At 43.9% G+C, this 25,426-nt stretch overlaps 1 protein-coding gene across 2 annotated transcripts in view; it reads right to left on the minus strand.

Annotated features, from left to right (window-relative positions):
- The window catches only part of GIGYF2 (GRB10 interacting GYF protein 2), a 148,684-nt gene that overhangs the window by 111,803 nt on the left and 11,455 nt on the right, over nucleotides 1–25,426 (minus strand). For both annotated transcript variants that reach the window (XM_084638197.1, XM_084638196.1), the window contains exons 2-4: nucleotides 21,093–21,170; nucleotides 13,095–13,224; nucleotides 3,172–3,267 (exon numbers count right to left, since the gene is read on the minus strand). In XM_084638197.1, coding sequence (XP_084494323.1) covers nucleotides 3,172–3,267; nucleotides 13,095–13,224; nucleotides 21,093–21,133 — 267 coding nt within the window. In that variant the 5' untranslated portion in view covers nucleotides 21,134–21,170. The remainder of the gene's footprint in view (nucleotides 1–3,171; nucleotides 3,268–13,094; nucleotides 13,225–21,092; nucleotides 21,171–25,426) is intronic.

Genomic DNA, 25,426 nt, shown 5'->3' on the forward strand with positions numbered 1-25,426 from the left:
CCAGATTTTTCTTCATGTTGGTATATTCCCAAATTTATGTCTGTAGAGGTCTTCATCCTCTCAAGGACCTAACCTGTCCTATCATCCAATAAACCCTGTCCTCTGAAAGGAAGGTCCTCCATTTTAGCCTTTGTTTCTGGAAGGAATCCCAATGATCTAAACCAGTGTGTCTCAACTTTTTTGATACTAGGGGCCAGCTTGCTGCCTTCCTAAACTGTCAGGGAAATCTCAGGGATTGGTGCCGGTCCACAGACCAGTCATTGAGAAACACTGATCTAAACTATGAATGCCAGAAGGATGGCAAAATCAAGTGCTCTAGCAGAAGCTTCAGCAGCAACAAAGGCCTCAAACCATATTTTGCAACAAACTTTCCTTCAGAGATGTGGGCATTAGCCAATTTCCTCTGACCTTCAGGGAAGAATTTCACAAATATTGCCATCTTTTCCCAGAGATGGTACTGGTAGCATGCCATAACAGCTTGCTAATTTGCCACTCCAACGTCACACATAGCATAAGAAAATACTTTTCTGCCCAGAGCATCCATCCTTTTTCCTTTATCAGAAGGCTTGGAGTGAACCTGACATCCTTAGACCTGTGGACAACAGCCTCTACCTTAAAGTGAGTTGAGAGCTGGGTGAGTGGTGGTGGGGGGGGGGGGAGAGAAGAGAGAGAGAAATCCTCACATATCAGCAGATATAATTTATCAGCCTTTTTTGACATTGCCTGAGCAGAAATAGGAGTTGACATATTGCTTTTGCAATAGACAATCTAAAACCAGAAATGCAGTTCTATTTTTGAAGAGCCAAGGATGTGAAAAAAAAAAATAAGAAGTCTTAGTTGGGGACCTTCAGTGTAGCTGCCATCCTGTCATGTGAAACAACAATGCACCCTCACAGGGGAAAGCGGCTGGAGTAATCCCTACATTTTAATCTGGAATGGTCTGGTCCTTCAGGTTCAGATCAATTTCTAATATTCCTCAGGTACCATAGGCTCTTCTTGTGGCAACGTGTCTGGTACAATGGCAGGAGATTGCTCTTTGTTCCCATGGACTGATCTGCGAGCTTCAGACTCAACAATGGAAAACCTGCCTGAACTCTTGGAAAGGGAAGAGCCCTAGAATAACAGCCATGTTGTGGCTCCAAGCAGTGCCTAGGAGGCGGCCAATAAGGCCATTTAGCCCATCAGGGTACATGCCAATCCAGTTAGAAGTCCACACCTGGTTACATTTCACAGAATCTGCAATGGTATGAATCCTCTCCATATGTTTGCTTACCAGCAAACTTTTCCTTAGAGTCTATGTGGTAAACTGGCGAGGCTGCTCAGACCTCAATAGTAGAGGGGAGATCAGTGGTCTCAGGGGCAGAACAGAAAAGAGAGTGATAGCATTTTACTAGGAGAGCATGTGGGAGTTTTAGGTGGTCGGAGAGATGGTGATTCATGAAGCTCCTCCATTCATCTGCTCTTCTCCAGAGGAGAATCAACAGTACAGAGGTCTGATGGAGTTTGTCTCTTGCATCTTTGTCGCTTCCTTCCGGGTCCAAAAAAACTCAATTTGTTGATTCATATGATGGAACTGAGCTGCCATCAGTATAGCCAATTGTCAAGGAGACTTGGAACAGAGAGCTGGATCCAGTGTGTCTGAAATATTAGCTATTTGCTTCGCTGTAAGATCAGTATTCTTCTGATTTAATTCAGGATCGGGCTGACTAGAATCCATAGACAATGGATTCAGAACATATCCTCCCGCCCCAATGCTTTTGGGCTCTGCTGACAGAGCTCTTCTTGAGCACCAAATCCTTTCCTAACACTGAAGTGACTGGATCCATTGGGTTGGGGGGGAGGGCGGGAGAGGAAGAAGAAGGGAGATGGTGGAGTAGCAGCAGTCTCTCCTCAGAGGCCTTTCCCATCTCTGCTTTCTAATTTTGGATTCAACAATTTTAGCTCTCTTCTTGAGTCCTGCAGGTTTCCTGAAGCTTGAAACCGAAGACAGCACCTTTTGCAGAGATTTCTGCTGTTTCTCACCAGAAGCATCGTGGGGCAGATGCTGGTCTGTGCTCCCAAGGATTTGAGAGATGTGTCGGATCTGAAAAACTTAGCTGTCAGACCACCTGCAGAAGCAGAGGTTGTGGTCTATTCTGATGTTTGTCCAAGCCTTCAGGGGGAAAGAACTGCAGACAGAGTGCCTTCTTGAGCGTCTCTCCTTCCTGGAAGCAAGCTAAGCATCTTGTATTAGGTTCAAATGCCAGAAAAAACAGTGGGACAAGAGGCCTCTTCATCTTTGGATCCACCACTGGATCCTAATCACTGAACCAACACTCTAATCACTAAACTACTACTTAGGGGCAAAAAAAAGAATAAAAGAAAACCTATCACTAAAATGTTAAAACTTTACTATTTACACTAAGATCTAATCTATTATGAATGCTAAAAGTGTACAGAAGGCATTGATCTAAGCCAAGGATCCAGGCCAAGGGCCTAGAGCAGTTACTGATTTGTCAGCGTGGCAGCTGGAAGAGAAATTGCCAGAGCAACATGCCCTCTTTTACAGCCTTACCCTCAGAATGTTCAGGAACAGTAAAGGGAGGGCCAGGAGGGAGAGCAAGTGTCTTTCCATAGGCAATGCTATTGAAAAGTTCCACCATCGGAGCTGCATCTCATGAGCATGAATAGGCAGAGGACACTTGAAGAATCAGCAGCCATGCAATCACCAAAATGGTAAATTAGCATTAAAACTTCTACATTTTTCTTTTAACTGCTATTCTACTGATCTGAAAATTCTGTGAACTCAGAGACAGGGTCCTACAAAAAGCTACATAAATCTCAGACTCATTTCTTGGAAGCTTCTGATAATTTTGGATTACCAGATCAGCTAGGGGATGCCCGCTATTAATAGCGGAATGATGAACAAAGGGATCCTGCTTAAACAATATAGGATGCCAACTGGGTTTTGATGCCAGGAACCTGGACTCTATGTCAACACAGGGCTCTCTTATAGAGCTCTTTGCTCAAGTCTCCCAGTCTTAACCCTTCCCAACCTTAATCTTATATTTTCAGATATAAATACAGCCTATTTGTAATCAGCCATTAGTCTAGCCCCAGTCCACAGAATGTTCTTAGTTATTCAGATTCATTTTTCACAAAATCATCTCTTAAACATCTGCAGATACCAACCTGTTCTTCTTCTGTAAAAGGTACAAGTGCCAGTGGTGGGAGGGGCTCCTCCTGTAAAATAGGTTGAAACTCCTTATCCAGAAGGTCTGAAGGTATCTGCAAGGAAGATAGCATGTTAAGAGCTACACTACAGATCAAGCATTACACCCCGGTATACACATTCCAGAGATGGCACTAGGCACCTTCTAATCTCCACCAAAAAAACTCCTCTCTCTGTTCAATACCCACCTGTCTTTCTCCAGGGTTCTGGAAGCCAACATCCATGAATACAGCCAGCCAAAAGAACAATTATTTATTTTACTGTAAAGTGTGGTTCTTAGAGATATTTTGTCTGTGTGGATGCTACTCTAGGTGTACATGCACCCCATGCACATGCAAACGGATTCTTTTTTGCCAGCAGCATCCACTGGGGCGATACCTGTGCCCTGCATGTCCTCATACCCCTCACCCAAGGACATCAGAGGTGAAGCAAGATCAACTGCCCCTCAGGTCCTTTGTCAATACAGAATCATAGTATTGAAGCACTCCATTTTAACAGGGAAGGAGGACAGGTCATGGGATCCATATGGACAAAACAGCTCAAAGAACCACAGTGACTGTTGAGAAAGCAATTATTCATTCTTCGAGTATTTGGCCATGTGGATCCCACTTTTGATAACTATCTAGCAGTTCTCTCTAAGGAAGTCGATGCTAGGAGTCCTGTTTGAAGAGAGAGACTGCAGGCCCTACCAAATTGGACATCTAATCTGGCAACTAGGGAGTAATATAGCGTGTGAATGTGTGTAGTGAACTTCAGGTAGCTGCCCTGTAAAAATCTCAAGCATGCAGATGAAGCTGCTTGGGCTCTACTCATGCACACCATAATGCAAGAGGATGAATTAATTTAGACAGTTCATACAGATCTTTATACAATTAGATACTAACTGGGATGACAGTTTGAGTCAAAATGGCCTGTCTCCTTACATCTAGTCCCAAAGGATACAAAAAGCCTGGGTGACTTGCAGAAGGGTTTTTTCCTACTGAGGGAGTTATGATAGTGTGATCAACATGTCCAGTGTATGAGACTTAAATCTCTCCAGGAGTCAAATGCAGTATAGCTAAAAATACCAGGATATGAACTGATCCAAACGTAAATCTGAGACTACTTTGGGTGAGGTCTGAGAGTCATGTTATCCTTATACAATAAAGCATAAGGAGGCTTTGCCATCAACACTTGGATCTTGCTCACCCTGTTAGTCAAAGGTGGTAGCGAACAAGACTGCAAAGGATCAAAGGAGGGATCCATCAGGGCCAGAAAGACAATATTTAAGATTTTAGAAAAGAGAGGGGCTGCCAAGTAAAGGAAAACTATGGACCATACCTTTCACTGACTTCATAACTATGGAATGTGAAAAGACAGTGTGACCTTAAATAGAAGGGTGACATGCTCTAATTGCAGCTAAGTGGATTCTAATTGAGCTAATGGAGAGAACTGTTTGCTTCCAAGGTAATAAATAGCCCAAAACACTACTAGACAGTGACATCTAGCAAATGCTGAGGAGCTTGAATAGTAGTCTTTACCACTTTAATCTATGTCAGCCTTGTAGAAGCCTTTTTTCTTTGAATAAGAGCATCCTGGCACTTCAGAAAAGCACCCTCTGTTCATAACGCTCAGCTAGCAATTGTGCATATGGTCAGATGCAGAGATGAAGGACTGGGGGCAGGATTTGGCCCTGATCTTGGGAAATAACATCTGACAAGTCTGGTAGAGCAACTGGAGGCTGCATCCGGAGGTGTATCGGGTCAGGACTACAAATACTGAGGCTATCATTAGTAAGGCCTTGTCTGGTCTCATTTTTCTGAAGACGCTGGGAATTCAAGGGATCATGGAAGAGTATGTATCAGGTCCCTTGTTGGGATGTTGCTGAATTATGAATTGCTGTGATTCATATAAATGAATGCGGAGAACATGAGTTTGGTACGGCTTGGTACATCTGAATTTGCTAGAGGATTCTGGGAGCAGGGATCTCTTAGCATCGGACAGTTGGTATGGAAATTTACTGAGACTGCTGAAATTGCATTTGAATGGTTAAACAGAGGCTCTACCTGTGTGTGTGTTTTCAACTTGAAATTCTGGTCATGTCAGCTGATGGCCAGCTCACCGAGTAAAGAAAACGCAGAAAATGTGTGATTAGTGAGATTGGTACTGAATGACCCAGGTAAAAATTACCCTTTAGGATGGCACCACACTAAGAGCTCAAGTGAATGAATGATTGATGAGAAGGCAAACATCAACTGATCTTCGGTCTTTGTCTTGCAGTCCCTTCTAAAATATTAATTAGAAAAACCAGACATAGAATGCCCACAGGGCAGATTTCGAGGACATGTGACTCCTTTGAGAGCAACGGTATAAATGTTCAGAATATCATATAGTTCTTAGTTCCTCTATTAACATCTGAAGAGGTCCGTAACACTGTAAGATAGGGTCCCAGGGTAATCAACTCCTTGCTACAAGAGACTTTTGTAGGACTTTTGAACCAGAGAACCTCAGGGTAACCAAGACACTGCTTCGGGGGACATTTAACAGACCAAGTACTTGAGAAGAAAAGAAGACTCCATCTAGGACTGGTAGCTATATCTGCTTGGTTTGCCAATCAGGATACCGTGTAAGACCAATAAAGTTACTGTGACGCTCCCCTCTGGTGTTATCTGGACCGGTGATATGCTAGGCCTCTCCAATCCTTGACTCTGGGAGCCAGCCTTAACCTGCTCTGCTGTGAGAACCCCCACTTCTGGGCTGTTCACGCACAGCCTCTGGCTTGTAAGCTGCTCCCAGCTACTTGCAACGATTTACACTAGCCACTACCTCCAATCCAAGACACAACCCGGGGAACCTCAGTCTTGCCGTGTCCAGTTATGCTCACTGGATGCTGCAAGCTTATATAAATTTGTCAATTTAACAAAGAAATTGATATGTACCAGGCTTGTTCTCCCAAGGGGAGTCTCTGACACACTGCAAACCAAATGCACTGCTTCAGGTAGAATGAACAAACAGATTTATTAACTATAAAAGTAGATTTAAGTGATTATAGTCAAAGCATAACAAGTCAGATTTGGTCAAATGAAATAAAAGCAAAACGCATTCTAAGATGATCTTAACATTTTCAATGTCCTTAAAAAACTTAGATGCTTCTCACCACAGGCTGGCTAGTTACTTTTCAGTCAGGCTTTCCCCCCTTGATCAGCATTTCAGACGCTTGATTGTGGTGGCATCTGTAGATGTAGGTGAGAGAGAGAGAGCATGGCAAAATGTCTCTCCCTTTTATCATGTCCTTTCTTTCCTCTTGGCTTTGCCCCCCACCCCCTTCAGAGTCAGGTAAGCATTACTTCATTGAAGTCCCAAACTGCCCAAAGGAAGGGGGTGACTCCCTCAAGGGTCTAACAGATTCTTTTGTTGCTGCCTAAGCCAGTGTCCATTGTTCCTGTGAGGCTGGGCTGGGTTTGTCCCATCCATGCCCTGAAGAGGTGTGAACTGCCTCTCTGTTCTTGGAGAGTTTTTGCATGGGCTTACTTTAAGCCATGAGGATACATTTTCAGCCTCCTAACTATATACATGAAATCATAACCTAGAACCTTAGTATAACATTACTGTAACAATTACTATAACATCACTATAACAACCATGCTCAGTGCATTATGAGCCTTCCAAAGACACCCAACATGACCAACTTTGCATTGGATACCACACAATCATTTTATAAAGATAAACATTGGGGTGTAGGGTGTCCCCCCGAGGTACAGAGTGTCACAGTTACTGAGGGTATATGCTTGGGGAACTGAAGCTTATTAGGAAGATTATATAACCTTTTATTGCTTGTGTAATTCTCTCAAACTGCTGTGCATTGAGCAAATTGAATCCAAATTTTCACTGATACCGGTAATAATCTGCCCAGCTGTGGGCCATTAAAGATCCATTTCAACATCCCTCACCTACAGGATTGGAAACATGTCTGGGAGGTAACCTCCTCTGCAGCAAAACATTTGACACTTTCTTTAAGCTGGTGACAATTAAGTCTAAGAAAGAGGGTCCCCATTAGAGGAAGATTTGCTGGAGGACAGAATCCTTGAAAGCCCATTCTTGGACTACTTCCTGTAGGGATAATCTGGTAAATACAGCTGTGGAAGTAATCTAATGTTGTATGCACTACTTCCATAAATGTATTTATCTCACTCTCCATTCTCTGGAGACATAGTGCGCATCGCTGTAGTACCATCTTTCAGAGTTTGAATCATGGCTCCCTGGAGGAAGATCATGAAAGCTCTACATGCTAAACGTATAGCTTTCAGCTTCAGCATGTTATATGAATATGAGATTCTTTTGGGGACCAAAGACCCTGCATCTGTATATGACCTATGTGAGCTCCACATCCTTTCTGGGAAGCATCCATTACCCCATTCGAGGTAAGGAGGTGTGAAGCAAAAAGTATGCCCTAGCAGATTTCTTATGGATCCTTGTATGAGACTAGAAAGGATAGCAATTCTGGAGAGACTAAAACCTATAAGTCTATGTTGTATCTGCTGGGCTGATAAAACAGACTTCAACCATCCCTACAGGGGAAAAACGTGACAATTTGAATGCAGCGTCATTAAAGCGCAAGTTGCCCTGTGACCTAATAAGCTGAAGCAGTCTCACACTGAAGTCTGGGGAGGACACTTCAATTCTGAGATGATGTCCACAATGGCACAGAATCTCTTCAGGCTCTTGCTGTTTTAGAGTTCATAGGAGTGGTCCTAAACTCAAATCGTCTGAGTCGGGAAAGAAAGTGGATTTCTCATGGTTTGCATTGAGTCTCACTGAGGTAAAGAGCTTGAGGACTATTCTTATTGAGCTGGGTATCTTCTGAAGAGATTTGTCTTCAATCAGCCATTCTTCAAGGTATGGATAGGTGAGCTGCTGGGAACTTGCTAAACATTTCTGTTGCCATGGAAAGTCTTACAGGCAGAACTCCGTGCAGGTAAGCATGAGCTTCACACTAGGAAACAAGGTATTAACTGCCTACTGGATGGACAGACACAGAAATATGCATACAGGAAGTCAAGAGTTGCAAACTAAACTTAAAGATCTACAGAAGGTATTATGAATGCCTAGAGTGACTTTCTTTCATCCAACAATGGATGAACTTGCTGAGGTCTGAATGAGAAGCTATCCTCCTTTCTTCTTTGGGATAACCCCACACACACACACACACACACTTGAGAAGCACCTCCTCCACTACTCCAAGCTATAGAAGGGAGTCCACCTCTTGTCTGAACTGCATCTCTTGAGAGGGGTCCTTGAGGAGTGCTAGATTTGAAGGGCATGGGGGCTGGCAAGGGCTCAAACTGGACCAAAATCCTTTGTTGACGACTACTAGAACCCAATGGTCCATAGCAATTCCAGTTCAGACCTCCAATAAATAAAAAAAAGCAGCTGCCAAACAGGAGAGTGGGGAGGCAGTGTGGGCATACATCCAGTCAGATCAGCCCAGGGTTCTTGACTAACTTGTCTAACTTACTGTCTGAATCCAGATGCAACCTGAGTGGTAGCTGAAAAGAGGGCTGAATTGCTTCTTTGCTGGAAGAAGGGGTCTCTTTCTGTGAAGCTCAGCAGATTTCTGCTGGTAATATGAGCACTATCTTTGAGGTTTGTCCTCTCTCCTTCTCCAAGCTGGAGGATAAAGGCCCAGGGAGCAAAGAATTGTCCTGGAATTCTTCAAAGAATGTCACACTTCATCCATGTTAGAATTAAGTCAGAACCTTCAAATGGCACATCCTCAACGGTGACCCTAACTCTTTCAGTACATCCGCTTATTTCAGCCATTAAGATTCAATATGGTAATAGAAGTAGACACAGCTCTCACATCTAGAGCAGCCTGCAACATCTTGGCAGTCAGTAAGAATGGACCTCAGCTCCTCCATAGAGTCCTGAGGTAGTTTATCTGCAAAATGGGAGATCTTATCCTACCAGAGGTAGACATAAGTCACTGTCAAAGTAATAAATTTACTATAAGAACCTGAATGTTGATTGAAGAGTAAAGTTGCAAGGCTGGAGGCCAGTGATTTCCTGGTCCTTGGCAGGTTTGAAAATAACTTCATATGTGGTGTGGATAACCTGCCTGATATTGTGGGATGCAACATGTTGAATAATTTATTGACTTCCTTGGGCCACTCCCAATGTCCAATGCTATGTATTTTAACAGGTCTTGAAAAGCCTTAAAATTATCAATTGCAGATGGTAAATTAGGCTTAACATCTGTATCCACGAAGGTCCATGGGATGACTACAGGTACTGCAGGAGGTAGATATTCTTCCCGACCCTCCTCATTTTTGGCCATATGCTTCACAACATGAGGTGCTTATAGTGCTCCAGAAGGCCTTGTAGAAAGAGACCCGTGATGAGACAAAGGAACTTTCGATGACTGATGTCTAGAAAGTAGAGTTTTAGGGTTCCAAAGTGGCCAGTAAGGCCAGGTTTGCATGACACCAGGTATGGTATATGATACTAAGGTGGAGTCACCCACAGGCCCTAAGGATTCCCATAGACCAGGGGTCTCCAAACTACGGCCCGTGGACCCATTTGTCCGGCACCGCAACCAACATTGCATCAGGTGGCGGGACCCCGGCTGGCAGGAGCCTGCGGCAGGAATCCCAGAACAGCGGCGGGCTGAGCTCTGGGGTTCCCGCTGCGGGCTCCTGCCAACCGGTGTCTCAGCCCGCTGCCAGCCAGGGTTTCTTCATCCAGGCCAGCAGCGGACGCTGGGTGGGGCCAGTGGCGGGACCCTGGCTGGCAAGGGGCCAGCAGCGGAAACCCCAGAGCGGTGGTGAAACTTCATGACGTCACTGCATTCCTGCCAGGGTCGCAGAGCCGATGAGCACACAATAGGTAGGTTAGTAGCAGCAGAAGAAACCGGATGCTTGATGAGTCATTGTTGTTTCCCTCGGTTTTTGTCTTAGCGCATGTCAGACTAGTGACAAACGTATATTCGTTGTATTTAAGTCCGTTGCTATTGGGGCGATTATGTCGGGGAAAAGGACAGAAGAGAAAGGTTGATTCTGAATGTCGAGTGTTTAAAGAACAATGGAGTGTGGACTATTTTGTTACCGAATCAGGTAGTAAAGCATTGTGTTTAATATGTAACGAAACCATCGCAGTGCTAAAAGAATACAACATTCGTGAACATGAAACCAAGCACTTGTCAAACTACTCTAAATTTACAGGAAAGCTACGTTCAGATAAATTAGAATCCATGAAATGTTGCCTATCATCACAACAGCTTACATTTAAGAAGAAAACTGAGAACGAAGCTGCAACAAGAGCCAGCTTCCGAGTGGCACTCCTATTAGCAAAACCATTTACTGATGGCGAGCTAGTTAAAATACGTATGATTCAAGCAGCCGAAGAAATATGCCCAGAAAAAGTATATTTATTTAAGACAATTAGTCTTTCAGCGAAAACAGTTGCTCGCAGAATCGAGGACACTGGCAGTAATATAATTTTCCAGCTGAATGAAAAGGCTAAGAAGTTTGAGTGGTTTTCCCTCACACTTGACGAGTCAACCCATGTTGCCGATACTTCGCAGCTGCTGTTGTTTATTTGCGGGGTTGGCAGTAACTTTGAAGTTACCGAAGAACTAGCTTCTGAACATAGCATGCATGGAACAACCACAGGTGAAGAGATTTTCGAAGAAGTTGAAAAGTCACTTTCTCAATACTACCTGCAATGGAAACAACTGAAGTGCGTTACAACCGATGGAGGTAGAAACATGTGTGGTTCAAAAAAAGGTTTGGTTGGACAAATCTACAAAGCTTGTGAAAGTGTGGGATGTCCCAAGCCTATGATTCTTCATTGTATTCTTCATCAGCAAGCATAGTGCAGGAAATATTTGGATGTGTCATGTGTTATGGAACCCGTAGTTTCAACCATGAATTTTATTCACTCGCATACACTTAACTATTGTCAGTTCCAAGCATTTCTGGTGGAAATAGAATCAGAATATCACGATTTGCCCTAACACACTTCAGTTCGATGGCTTAGCTGTGGAAAGGTTTTGTCGCGATTTTTCGAGCTTAGAACTGAAACTGAAATGTTCTTAAATTTAAAAAAAAAACAAACAAAAGAAAAAACGACCTCTACCTTTACTCTCAAACAATGAATGGCTTTGGAAATTAGCTCTTTTCGTAGACTTGACCAAGCATATGAATGACTTCAGTCTTAGACTACAAGGGGAAAACGGGCTTATCTGTGACCTGTACACCCAGGTAAAAGCTTTCAGGCAAAAACTAGTTCTTTTCGAGTCCCAACTGATGGACTGCTCAACTCATTTTACATGTTGTGAAAAGTTCAACCAAGAAACTGAATCACGATTCCCAGCTAGGCTTGCACAAGAAATCATTTCTGATCTGAAACTACAGTTCCAGGAGCATTTCTCTGACCTTGATGTGAATGCAGGAGAAATACAGATCTTCCAAAACCCATTTGATTGCGATCTCGAAAAACTGCCACCTGAACTTCAAATGGAAGTGACTGACCTGCAATCCAATGACTTGTTGAAGAACAAATATAAGGAAGGCAATCTGGTAGACTTCTATAAATGCCTGCCAAGTCATCAATATGCTCACATAAAAAACTTTGTCCGTGGATTAATGTCAGTGTTTGGCACTACTTATTGTGTATGAAAAAACATTTTTGATGATGAAATATGTGAAATCCAATGACAGATCGACTTTGATGAACATGTACAATCAATTTTGATGATAGGGAACGCTAACTTTGAACCACAGCTAAATGAAATTTTGTCAGTAAAACATCAGTACCATACTTCTCACTAATCCCAAAATAATATTTCTTTTTTTAAACGATTTTGTATATATTTAATTTTTTCCACAGTCACTTCGGCCCGCGAAGCCCCTTCAAAAATCTAATATGGCCCTCGTCTCAAAGTTTGGTGACCCCTGCCATAGGCCTTTGGATTCTGTCCAACCCATGTCTTTTTTGGTGTCAATGAAAAGAGTGCCCTCTAGACTTCCTTTTGGACTTCTATTCATAGACACTGCAGATTGAGGGACAAATCTAGGAGAAGGTTCCCTATTATGATCTGACAAAGAAGAGATAGGAACACACTTCCTCATACAGTGCAGCCAACCTCAGGTGTTGATAGAGGCTGAGGAGACTGGGATATACGTCTATAAATCAGAAAGAGGGACTCCAGAGGAGCGTGGGGGATAACAATTTTGTAAGTCTGAACATCTTTGGTTCTGGTACTGACAGAAGCCTGTTACTGCCACTGACTGAGTAATGGATGCTGGCATAATGACAAGATTTTTAGGAGCTGGGAAGGACAGTACCAAGCGAGGCAGAACCAAGGGTATCAGTACCAAAGGAGGTGTCATTGAAAGCACCAATGTCAAAGTGGATTGATCACTGACCAGAGTAGGTGCATGATTTAATTTCTTGCCAACAGGCCAAGGCCCATAGCTACAGTAACTACACTAACAAAAACTCTAAAACCCTAACTAGAAGAGCAGGGCTGCAGGATAGTAGATATACACTACTAAGTTCCATCTTGCTGTCAGGAGTGGTAAGAACTAAGGGCAGCTGGGTTTGCTCCACCCTTTGTCCCCTCAAGTGGGAAGAAGGGACACTAGGACATGTTACAGGCATGCCCCCTATGAACACTTCTGGCCAAAAGATTCCAATCTCATATGTATGGTGCATATGTGCACCTAGAGAGAGAACCACATGGACATATATAAAGAACCTGCACTTTTGTTCTCCACTAAGGAATATGCATTTAAAAAAAAACAACTTGGGCACACATCATACAGAGAGACCTCTTTCCATGATCACAAGATTTTGGGATTACAGACAAGCCTTCTTCCTATCCTCCCCTCCCCCCAACACACACCTTATTATCCTTTAGGAAAAGTGCTAACATTTCTTCTCTCCCATAGCGATAATCTGCTAGCTTGTACTTTGGCAAAGCAGGAGAAAGGGGAGGCGATGTCACGCTCCCGCCACTGGACAGAGCTCGCAGCCTAGAACAAAGCAGAGGAGGAACAAAATTAAAATGGACAGAATCTACACCTGTGCAATCATATCACTCCACCAGACATAAAATAGAGTTTGAGATGGATAAAATAAATCCAACAATTGGAATGGATTGGCTTCACAGATACCCTACAGCAGTAGAGGAAAAAATCCCAGGACTATTTTTTTTTTATTATTAAAAAGAAACCCTGCTTACCAAACAATGGCACCAGCATAGCAACAACATTCTGTTGAGGTATAATTAAATTTCTCCCTACAAGCACATCAGGAAATGCTATCCACCACAGCATAAGATGATGGCCTGGTCTCACAATTATTCTTCTACACCCCATGGATTTTCTTTCTTGGAAGCCCTACTTTACCTGTTAGTCTAAAACAATACCAAAATAAACAATTTTAAGCATTATAAAATGTCCTGCAATCATTAGATAATTTTAGTATTTTAAACATTTTTAGATTATCGCTTCCAAACATGTCTGCAGATTGTGTCTGCTCCTTAAGTCAAAAGAACTATCTTTAGGGGTGAAAGAGCTGTACATTTCTTGGAACCCCTTCTAAGATCACAAACAAGAATAATTGGTATGATGCTTTTCCTGATGTGGACACCACCCCACAAAGAAGTGGGACTGAAACAGTGAACTCATTTAAAAAGACAACAGCTGTCTGATGTGACTTTTGTTACGTTACATAGGCTACACTCAAATTAATGATTTACAAGTAAAAAACTCCATAGCCTCTAATTTTCTGAGATATAAACCTGTGTAAACTTTCATAGTTGATGTGATGTTAAAAGCAATAGTGTATATTAATATAATCTGATCACCACCCATTTTGCTATGTTCTGCATATGCAACAGTGATTATTTTAATGTCAAAGTGGTGCAATTCCAACTAAAACTGCAAATAATATTTATTGCTATTTGGTAGCACCAATTTTTTAAGTTTCCTTAAAGAATCTATAGTTTATTTTTACAATATTCCTTCCTCTGGATCAATATATACAGAATATCCCAATAGCCAAATGGAAGGAGAGTTCTAAATCCATTTCTAAAATTCAAGGGTAAAGTTTTCAAAAGCACTTACTGTGACTTAAGAGCCCAAGCCTTTGAAAGTTTTACACTAAAATTTTTCTTCTTCTAAAAAAGACCTGAAGATGTTCAGATTCATTCTGATTCTTGGCTTCCATTGGGACGCAACTCTCCATCACTAATGCTAAAGATATCACCCCACCCATGAACACCTGCTGGAGCATGAACCTAGCCTCAGGAGAGTAAGTAAATGCTGCATGGTTTTGTAAAGTTTATTATTTGTAACTCTCAAAAGATATAAACTAATAAACTTCACAAAACTAATATATGTTTGAAAATATATATATACTTGACCTCCCACAAGCCTGGCTTCATGCTCCATCAAACTTTCATAGAATCACAGAAATTTAGGGCTAGAAGTAATCTCAAGAGGTCATCAAGTCCAGCCCCCTGCGCTGAGGGAGGACCATGTAAACCTATACAGGTGTTGGTCTAATCCGGGATTCTCTAACTCCACTGCACTGCAACCGCCTTCTGACAACAAAAATTACTACACAATCTCAGGAGGGGGGACCGAAGCCTGAGCCTCCCCAAGCCCCACTGCCCCCGGGGGGGAGGGAGGGAGGGAGTGGAGGGGCAAAGTCGAAGCCCAAGGGCTTCAGCCCCAGGTAGGGGACCTGTAACCTGAGCCCTGAAACCAGGTCTGAAGCTCTCAGGCATCAGCTTTGGCCTCAGGTACCTGCAAGTCTAACATCAGCCCTTGCGACCCCATTAAAATGGGGTTGTGGCCCACAGTTTGAGAACCGCTGGTCGAACCTGTTCTCCAAAACCTCCAATGATAGGGATTCCACAACCACCCTTGGAAGCCTATTCCAGAACTTAACTACCTTTATATTTAGAAATATTTTCCTAATATCTAACCTAAATCTCCCTTGCTGCAGATTATAACAACCATGAACATATTTGAAGACTTATCAGGCACCCCCTTAGTCTTCTTTGTTCAGGACTAAATATGCCCAGTCTTTAAACCTTTTATCATTTTTATTGCTCTCCTCTGGATTCTCTCCAATATATGCACAATATAGTTCCTAAAGCATGGCACCCAGAATTGGATACAATCTCCAGGTAAGGCCCTATCAGTGCTGAAACAGTTCTCTCTCACCTCTTACAAACAACACTCCTGCTAAAACACCCCAGAGTGATATTAGCCTTTTTCACAACTGCATCACATACAACTCATTCAATTTGTAATGCACTATAACCCACAGCTCCCTTTCAGCAGGCACACTACCTAGCCAGTTATTCCCCATTTTGTACTTGTGCATTTGATTTTTTCCTTCCTCAGTGTAGTACTTTCCACTTGTCTTTACTGAATTTCATATTGTTGATTTCAGATCTATTCTCCAATCTGTCAAGGTCATTTTGAATTCTAATCCTGTTCTCTAGAGTACTGGCATCCCATCCCAACTTTATGTCATCTGCAAATTTTATAAGCACTCTCTCCACTCCATTATTGAAGTAATTAATGAAAGTACTGAATAGTACTACACCAGGATTGACCCTCCAGGACCCCACTAGATATGCCCTTTCAGTTTGACAGCAAATTATTGATAGCTACTCTGAATATAGTCTTTCAATCAACTGTGTACTCACCTTATAGTAATTTCATTTAGACCACAATTCCTTAGTTTGGTTATGAGAATGTCATGTAGAACAGTGTGAAACACCTTACTAAAACAAAGATATCACATCTACTGCACATCCCTCCTATCCACTACATCAGTAATTTGGTCAAAGAAGGAAATTAGGCTGGTTTGGCATGATTGTTCTTGACAAATCCATGCTGGCTATTCCCTATAAATCTATTATCCTCTAGGTGCTTACACCCTGATTGTTTAATAATTTGTTCTAGTATACTTCCAGGTATTGAAGTTAGACTGACTGTTCCATAATTCCCTGGGTCCTCTTTGTTTCCCTTTTAAAGATACCACTTGCCCTTCTCCAGTCTACTAGGACATCACCTGTCCTCCATGAATTCTCAAAGACAATTGTTAAACAGTTCTGAGATTGCTTCAGTTAGTTCCTTAAATTCCCAAGGATGAACTTCTTCAGGCTCCAGTGACTTGAATACACCTATCTTATCCAAATATTCTTCAGCCTGGTCTTGCCCTATTTTGGCTTGCATTCCTTCTCTTTTGTTGTTAATGCAGTAAAAGCTGTGTTATCCGGTATTTTACCAACCAGAAAGCTCTAGAATCCGGCATTTCAGGAGGGTATGCAGGGTGTGATCTCTGGGAGGGAGTTTGGGTGCGGGAGGGGACTTGGAGCAGGGGTTGGGGCATGAAAGGGGTTTTCGGGTGCTGAATCCAGGCAGTGCTTGCCTCAGGCAGTTCCCCGCAAGCAACGACATGTCCCTGCTTCTCCTAGGCAGAGGCGCAGACAGACAGCTCTGTGCACAGCTCCTGCCCCGCCCTGAGCCCTGGCTCCGCAGCTCCCATTGACCAGGTATTGCAGTCAATGGGAGCTGCGGGAACCCTCTACCTCGAGCCCCCTCCCACACACAAACTCCCTCCCTCTTAGTGAACAGGAATTTGAGACTTCCTAGCACCCCCCATTCCTCCAACATTCCAGAAAACAAAGCTTTTATTGTACTGTGTTGAGTATATGGTTACCATTAAACTTTTTAGTGAAAACTGAAGCAAAATAGGCATTAAACACCTCAACCTTCTTAATGTCATCAATTAGCTCTCCTTTCACAGTAAGTAGAGGACCTTTCCTTTGTCTCTCTCTTGCTCCTAATCTAAATTTGCTCTAAGCTGCGCAGCTGCCTATGAAGCCCCTCCCCGCTAGCCACAGCATGGGCCTGCCACGGACTTGCCGCGGCTAGAAAGAGGTGCCTCTCCCCTGCACCCGAGCTTCTGTGGCGAGAGAAGGCTGGGGGGGGGGGGCGGGGGGAGAGAGTACTATCTCCCCACTGCAGCCCCAGGGCAGCCTGCACCCCAAACCCCTCATCCCCAGCCCCATCCCAGATCCCGCACCCCAACCCTCTGCCCCAGCCATGAGCCACGCCCTGCACCCTGAAGTCATCATGCCCAGCCCCACCCCAGAGCCCGCACCTTCAGCCAGAGCCCTCATCCCCCCCACATCTGGTCCTCAACCCTCTTCCCTAGAGGGTTACACATCACCTCCATATTGGTGCATATAACAATTTATTCTGCACATGGATGTAAAAAATTAGAGGGAACACTGCTCCTAAAGGATTTAAAGAACCTCTCTGTATTGTCTTTTATATCCCTTGCCAGGCGTAACTCATTTTGTTCCTTGACTTTTCTGCTTTTATTCCTACAGGCTTGTTCTATTCTTTTGTACTCCTCTTTAGCAATCTGTCCATGTTTTCACTTTCTGTAGGATTCCTTTTTGATTCTCAGGTCATTAAAGAGCTCTTGATGCAGCCATATTAGCCTCTTACTATTCTAGCCATGTTTACTTTGCATTGGGATAGCTGGCAGTTGCGCATTTAACATTGTCTCCGTGCAAAACTGCCAGCTGTCCTGAACTCCTTTATTCCTTAGATTTTCTTCCTATAGGATCTTACTACCAGTTCTCTGAGTTAGTTAAGTGTGCTTTTTTGAAGTTCATTCTGAAGTTATTCTGCTGCTCTCACTTCTTCCTTTCCTTAGATTCATTAAATCTAGCATTTTATGATCACTTTTACCCAAATTGCCTCCCATCTTCATTGTTGGTGTGATGTCATAAGCAACTGTGTATGTTAACATAATCTGACCACAGCCTATTTTCATATGCTCTGCATGAACAACAGTGTATATCACAAGGGGAACCAGCAATGAAAGCAGTTCTGGACACCAAAAGACCTTAAAAGAAAAAAGAAAAGGAATACTTGTGGCACCTTAGAGACTAACCAATTTATCTGAGCATAAGCTTTCGTGAGCTACAGCTCAGTACAGCTACAGCTCAGTATGCCGCAAGTATTCCTTTTCTTTTTGCGCATACAGACTAACACAGCTGCTACTCTGAAACCTGTCATTAAAAGAAAAAAGTTTTAAACTAAAAATTGACTCAAAGCCCATCTTTCACTTGGTTATTTAGGTATTCTGTACATATTTGTACAGTTAAGGGAATTCTGTAAAATCAGCTTGTGGGTCACTTTTAATGCAGCTTTTATGTTTTAGTTTGGCACCTTCCTATGGCAATTTCTTTAGTGCCATTTTTATATCAGCAGGACACCACTATATTCCAAACTGCCATACCACAGAGATTGGACGACTCAGTGTAATGTTTCACTTGTAGAAGACCTTTTCAAATCTAACCCAGTTTGAATATGAACAACAGTCATCATCTGAGAAATAAATTGACTGATGAGTCTAATAGCAAGTTGAGATTCCTAGGTTTTAAGGCCAGAAAGGGCCATTATCATCTAGCCTGACCAACATAAAATGGGGCTCAGAACTTCACACAGTAATTCCTGCATCAAGCCCCATGATTCATGGCTGAACTAGAAAGAATCCACAAAAAAAGACATCCAGTCTTCATTTAAGACTTCAAGTGATGGAGGAATAATCTGCTACATACCTCTGTAAACTGTTTCAATGTTTAATTACCCTCACTATTAAAAATGTGTGCCTTACTTTTCTAGCTTTCGCTTCCTACCACTGTGGATCTAATTATGACTGGACTGCTAGATTAAACCACCATGTAGTATATTTTCTCCCTGGATAGGTACAGTCAACGATGTCAACCTCTCAACCTTCTCTTCAGTTAATTAATAGATTGAGATTAAGTTTAAGTCTCTCATTGTAAAACATTTTCCAGACAAATCATCTTGTAGTTCTTTCCTAAACCCTCTCCAATTGTTCTACATCCTTTTTAAAAGTACGCCCACAAAAATAGTTACATTTTTTCAGTAGTGGTCTCCCCACTACGTAAGCAGTGGTAGTATTTCTTGTATGCCTACCCCATAATTTATCCATCCAAGGATCATGCTAGCTCTTTCGAAGCAACATCAATTGGTATCTTTGTGTATTGCCTCAGCAGAGAGGTCAAGACTGAATAAGCAAGGGGGGCAAAGACTGAACTACCATCACACCTCTAGAATAGCCTTTATCAGGTCAAGGACAAAGCACATTGGATGGGTATTGTAATAAGACTCTCAAACAATCACTGCAACATGATGTAACTTTCCAACAATGCATCCGTGGAAGCCCACTCTTAACACAGGTATTTTTTCCTTATGAATAAATACTGTGAATGTGGTGGGAGGGAGAAGGGGTACAAATTTCTCAGAGACACTCTACCTTACAAGTTTTTATTTTCAAAACTGAAAACAGAAGGCTTATGTATCTGTAGAACAAGTCCATCATGGGTAGTGTCAGTGCTAGTTTCCTCACCAATATGCCTCAGATACAAGGATCAACCATCTCAAACATCAAGATGCACTATAAGGTGGGTAGAAAGCTGGCTAGATTGTCGGGCTCAACGGGTAGTGATCAATGGCTCCATGTCTAGTTGGCAGCCGGTATCAAGTGGAGTGCCCCAAGGGTCGGTCCTGGGGCCGGTTTTGTTCAATATCTTCATAAATGATCTGGAGGATGGTGTGGATTGCACTCTCAGCAAATTTGCAGATGATACTAAACTGGGAGGAGTGGTAGATACGCTGGAGGGGAGGGATAGGATACAGAAGGACCTAGACAAATTGGAGGATTGGGCCAAAAGAAATCTGATGAGGTTCAATAAGGATAAGTGCAGGGTCCTGCACTTAGGAGGGAAGAACCCAATGCACAGCTACAGACTAGGGACCGAATGGCTAGGCAGCAGTTCTGCGGAAAAGGACCTAGGGGTGACAGTGGACGAGAAGCTGGATATGAGTCAGCAGTGTGCCCTTGTTGCCAAGAAGGCCAATGGCATTTTGGGATGTATAAGTAGGGGCATAGCGAGCAGATCGAGGGACGTGATCGTTCCCCTCTATTCGACATTGGTGAGGCCTCATCTGGAGTACTGTGTCCAGTTTTGGGCCCCACACTTCAAGAAGGATGTGGATAAATTGGAGAGAGTCCAGCGAAGGGCAACAAAAATGATTAGGGGACTGGAACACATGAGTTATGAGGAGAGGCTGAGGGAACTGGGATTGTTTAGTCTGCAGAAGATAAAAATGAGGGGGGATTTGATAGCTGCTTTCAACTACCTGAAAGGGGGTTCCAAAGAGGATGGCTCTAGACTGTTCTCAATGGTAGCAGATGACAGAACGAGGAGTAATGGTCTCAAGTTGCAGTGGGGGAGGTTTAGATTGGATATTAGGAAAAACTTTTTCACTAAGAGGGTGGTGAAACACTGGAATGCGTTACCTAGGGAGGTGGTAGAATCTCCTTCCTTAGAGGTTTTTAAGGTCAGGCTTGACAAAGCCCTGGCTGGGATGATTTAACTGGGAATTGGTCCTGCTTCGAGCAGGGGGTTGGACTAGATGACCTTCTGGGGTCCCTTCCAACCCTGATATTCTATGATTCTAAGATAGATCTTCAGCTTTCTTGTTCATTCTTTGGATATTCTGGAGAGTCTGATGTGTAAGTGTTAGTTATTACAATGACATAAAACCTCCAATTCCTTTCACACACAGCACTACGTAGTCATATGATGAAGATTACTTTTAGTCACTATAGATCAGAACTAGATTTGAGTAAGTGCTGAACAGACACTGTACCCAATCCAGTTTTATAACCCATTCAGCCTCTCCCTCCTCTCGAATATACATGTCCATAAAGCCTTCCTAGTTTTCAGAATAAGGTCCCAGACTCTGACAAAACAGAAAAGACTCACCATTCAGGCCCGAAGTTAAGTGTTTGAGTTTCTCCTGCCATTTTCTTCTTTTCTAGTCCTCTTTAAAAAAGTGTTAACCTAAAAATAAATAAATCACAAACAAAGAATATCATGAAGACAGCGGAGTAATTTTTTTCTTCATAAGGTTAATGTGTCCTCAATACACAAAGGCAGACTGCAGCTTGACATCCCAGCCATAAGAAATGCTAAAAAGGATAACTGATTAAGTGGGTTCTACTAGTGAATCTAAGCCGGGGTAGCCAACCTGAGCCTGAGAAGGAGCCAAAATTTACCAATATACATTGCGAGAGAGCCACAGTAATACATCAGCAGCCTCCCATTAGCTCCCCCCTCCCCCCCACTCCCAGCCCCTCTCACCCACCAGCAGCCCCACAGATCAGAGCCTTCCCTCTCCCTGGCCGCACCTCCCGATCAGCTGTTTTGTGGTGTGCAGGAGGCTTGGAAGGGGAAGTGGGCACGCCAGGCTCAGGGGAGAGGATGGGAAGGGGTGGAGCGGGGGCAGGGCCTGTGGCAGAGCCAGGGGTTGAGTAGTGAGCACCCCCCAGCACACTGGAAATTTGGCACCTGTATCTCCGGCCCCGGAGTCCGTGCCTATACACGAAGCCGCATATTAACTGCTGAAGAGCCGCATGTGGCTCTGGAGCCACAGGTTGGCCACCCCTGATCTAAGCTCTATAATGCAATTAAAAATGAAATACAATTACTTTAGATAACAGGATATTTGGTCCCAGACACCACTTCCAGCACCCCTAATTTGATCATGGGCAGAGGAAGAAACAAGGCAATTTGCACAGTCTCTTTTGATATTAATAAGCAATAAAAAAACATCTGAACACACCAGCAAATACCTACTTAGGAACCACTACTCCTCTCCGCTGCAGAAGTAAAAGTTTGATTAATGAAGTCACAGCTACACATTTTATAAATTATGATAAATTACAGAGCTTGAAAAATCCAGTCACTTATCCATGGCAAATAGCAAGATTTCCTGGGCAAGTGCCAGGATATTTCATTTAAAATGTTCTATTACTTACAATTGCAAAAAAAAGGAGGAGGTTACTTACCTGTAACTGGAGGTTCTTCAAGATGTGTGGTCCCTATCTGAAGTTTACACATGCATGCCATGCGTTGCAGGAGCAGAAAGTAGTACTAGTCTTTCTGTCTGTGCATATCCCCTTGCCTCATATCTCATAGTTTCATCTGAGGTGATAACGGCAGGGTGGACAGACCACATCTCCAGTTCCTTCTCCATCGCAAATTGAACAGATTCACAGCAGAGGAGGAGGGTGGGAAGTGAAATACAGATAGGGACCACACATCTCAAAGAATCTCCAGTTACAGATAAGTAACGTCGTCCTCTTCTCTGAGTGATGGTTCCTACTTTAGTCCACTTAGGGTGATTAACAAGCAATACCTAATTCGGAAGAAGTTGCAAGGATGAGGATGGAATGGTTGAGTGGAGGATAGCCACGCCGAATGAGGCATCCATCGCAGAGTTCTGCACCAACGCATAATGTGCAGCGAAGGTATATACTGAACTCCACGTGGCCGCCCTATGTGTGTCTCAAAGTGGTACATCATGGAGGGTGGCCATAGTTGACGCCTGGGCTCACATGCAACAGGCTCTCATCCCAAGGGGTGGAGACAGCCCAAATAACTGATTGATTGTAATGCACCCAAACATCCACTTGGAGATTCTTTGTGTGGAGACTGCTTGCCCCTTAACGCTCTCAACTCTTGTGATAAACAATCTAGGAGACCTCCTGATAGGTGGTCTCCTCTACAGGTAGAAGGCCAAGGCCTGGCAGGCGTCAAGGGACCAAAGTCATCGTTCCTCTGCCAATGTGAGAGGCTTTGGAAAGAAAGCAGGTAAAGTGTATGGGTTGGTTGAGATGAAACTGGGATATGACCTTTGGTAGAAACTTGGGATGTAGCCACAAAGAGACTTTGTCCTTATGGAAAGTGGTGAAAGGGGGGTCTGCCATCATGACCCCAAGTTCACCTACCATTCTTGCTGAAGTGATAGCCACAAGGAAGGTGACTTTCATGGAAAAGAGGGACATAGAGCATGAAGCCAGCAGTTCAAAGTGCTGTTTCATTAGTGCCACAAGAATGAGGCTGAGGCCCCACTGGGGAGTAATAGGTTGTTCAGGTAGAAAAGTTCTGAGGAGACCTTTCCAAAACCTAGTAGTCAATGGATGTGTAAATACAGAGTGTACTTCCACAGGGGGATGGAAGGCTCTGACTACTGCTATGTAGACCTTGAGAAAGTTATGGGTGAGCCCCAACATCTTCAAGAACAGGAGGTAATCCAAAAGAAAAGGAATCTCCATTTCCTCTGGGGAAAGCTTTTCCACTTGGTCCAGTAGGAAAGCCTAGTGGACTCTTTCCTGCTGCTCAAAAGGATGTCTTGCACTTCCGATAAACATTCCCCTTCTAGAGAAGATGCCCATCCAAATACCATGCACTGGGATGAAGAATCTACAGATCAGGATGTCTGATTGTGCTATTGTGTTAGCAGCTTGGGGAAAGTGCGGATGGCGTACTTGTGGCAGGCGTGGTAGAAAGGGGAAGGCATAGTTGATCTAATTTGACCAGCAAAGTATGAGAGAATCGCCTTGGGAGTGGATACCTATATCCTGCAGAGCACCAGCTCCACACTCCCATTGGCCAGTTCCCAGCCAATGGGAGCTGGGGGGTGGTGGCGGCACCTCCGCCAAGGAGCCAGACCCGCTGTTGACCACTTCCAGGGTGCAGCACAGTCCGCGTTGCTAGGACAGGCAGGAAGCCTGCCTCTGCACCCTGGCTATGGCGCTGACTGGGAGCCACCTGTGGTAAGCCCGCATCCCAATCCCCTGCCCAAGCCCTGAGCCCTGCCCCAAACCTGGAGCCCCCTTCTGCACCCCAGAGCCCACACCCCCAACCCAGAGCCTTGACCCCTTTGCACAGCCCAACCCCCTCCCACAGCCTGAACCCCTCATTCCTGTCCCCACCCAACAGCCCTCGCCCCAGCTCTGTTGCATCGCAGGCATCAACTATTTTTTTCAACTGAGTCACCAGGAAAAAAGTTTTAAAACCACTGCTCTACAGCAATATGTGCTGCATTTGTTGCTGGAGTGGGAGGCAGAGAGGTCTCTGGTTGGAGTCCCCCATGGGTTCAAAATGTTGCTTACTACAGTGTTGTGGAATTCCTACTCGTGATTGGCCACTAAGCTTCTGCTGAGAGAGTCTGCAATCGCATTCCGAGTACAGTAATTCCTCACTTAAAGTCATCCTGGTTAATGCCATTTTGTTGTTACATTGCTGATCAATTAGGGAACATGCTCATTTAACGTTGCGCAATGCTCTCTTATAACGTTGTTTGGCAGCCACATGCTTTGTCCACTGCTTGCAGGGAGAGCAGCCCGTTGCAGCTAGCTGGTGGGGGCTTTGAACCAGGGTGGACTGGCAGCCCCCATATCAGCTCCGGGTTCCCTTAAGTTTCCTGTGTGGCAGCCACCCAGCAGCCTATCAATTGCCAGCAGTTCAGCTGTCCCTCCCCACACTGCCATGTGCTGCTCCTGCCCTCTGCCTTGGAGCTGCTCCCCAGAGCCTCCTGCTTAAGGGGGAGGGGGAGAGCCAAATATCAGGGTATCCCCCTGCTCCTGCACGCCCATCTTCCATAGAGCAGTGGGGACACATGACAGGGCTCAGGATGAAGGGAGCTTTCTGGCAGCATCTGCCATCTCAGTTTGCCAATCAACTTAAAAAGGCAGTGTACTCAAGAGTAGGGTCAGCATACTCAAAGGAGCAATGCGCATCTCTCTCTCACACACAGGGTGTGTGTCTCTGTCTCTCTCTTTCATGCTGTCTCCCCTCCCTCCATTCGTGCTACCTTGTAGAGTGTGAGGCTACATTAACAACGAGTTAACCCTTGAGGGCTCAGCCAAATGCTAATTCGTCATTTAGCAGTATGGCATTCCCTGGGAGATAACCCACCCTCTGACTTCACCACCTCAACCAAGCTCCACAATCATCATCACCATGTACCAGTATTAAATTGTTTGTTTAAAACTTATACTGGGTGTGTATATAATATAGTCTTTTGTCTGGTGAATAAAATTTCCCTGGAACCCACCCCCACCCCCCCATTTACATGAATTCTTAAAGGGAAATTAAGTGAAACGATGTTAAGTGAATCCAAAGTCGCATTTTTCAGGAACATAACTACAATGTTAAGCAAGGAGTTACCCAGATGATAGGCTGCCAACAACAGGATCTTGTGGACAATGTACCATTTCCATAGAGATTGACCGCATCGGCACACAGAGCAG

Source organism: Lepidochelys olivacea (assembly GCF_965140295.1).
Source record: "Lepidochelys olivacea isolate rLepOli2 genome assembly, chromosome: 9".
Lineage (NCBI taxonomy): Eukaryota > Metazoa > Chordata > Testudines > Cheloniidae > Lepidochelys > Lepidochelys olivacea.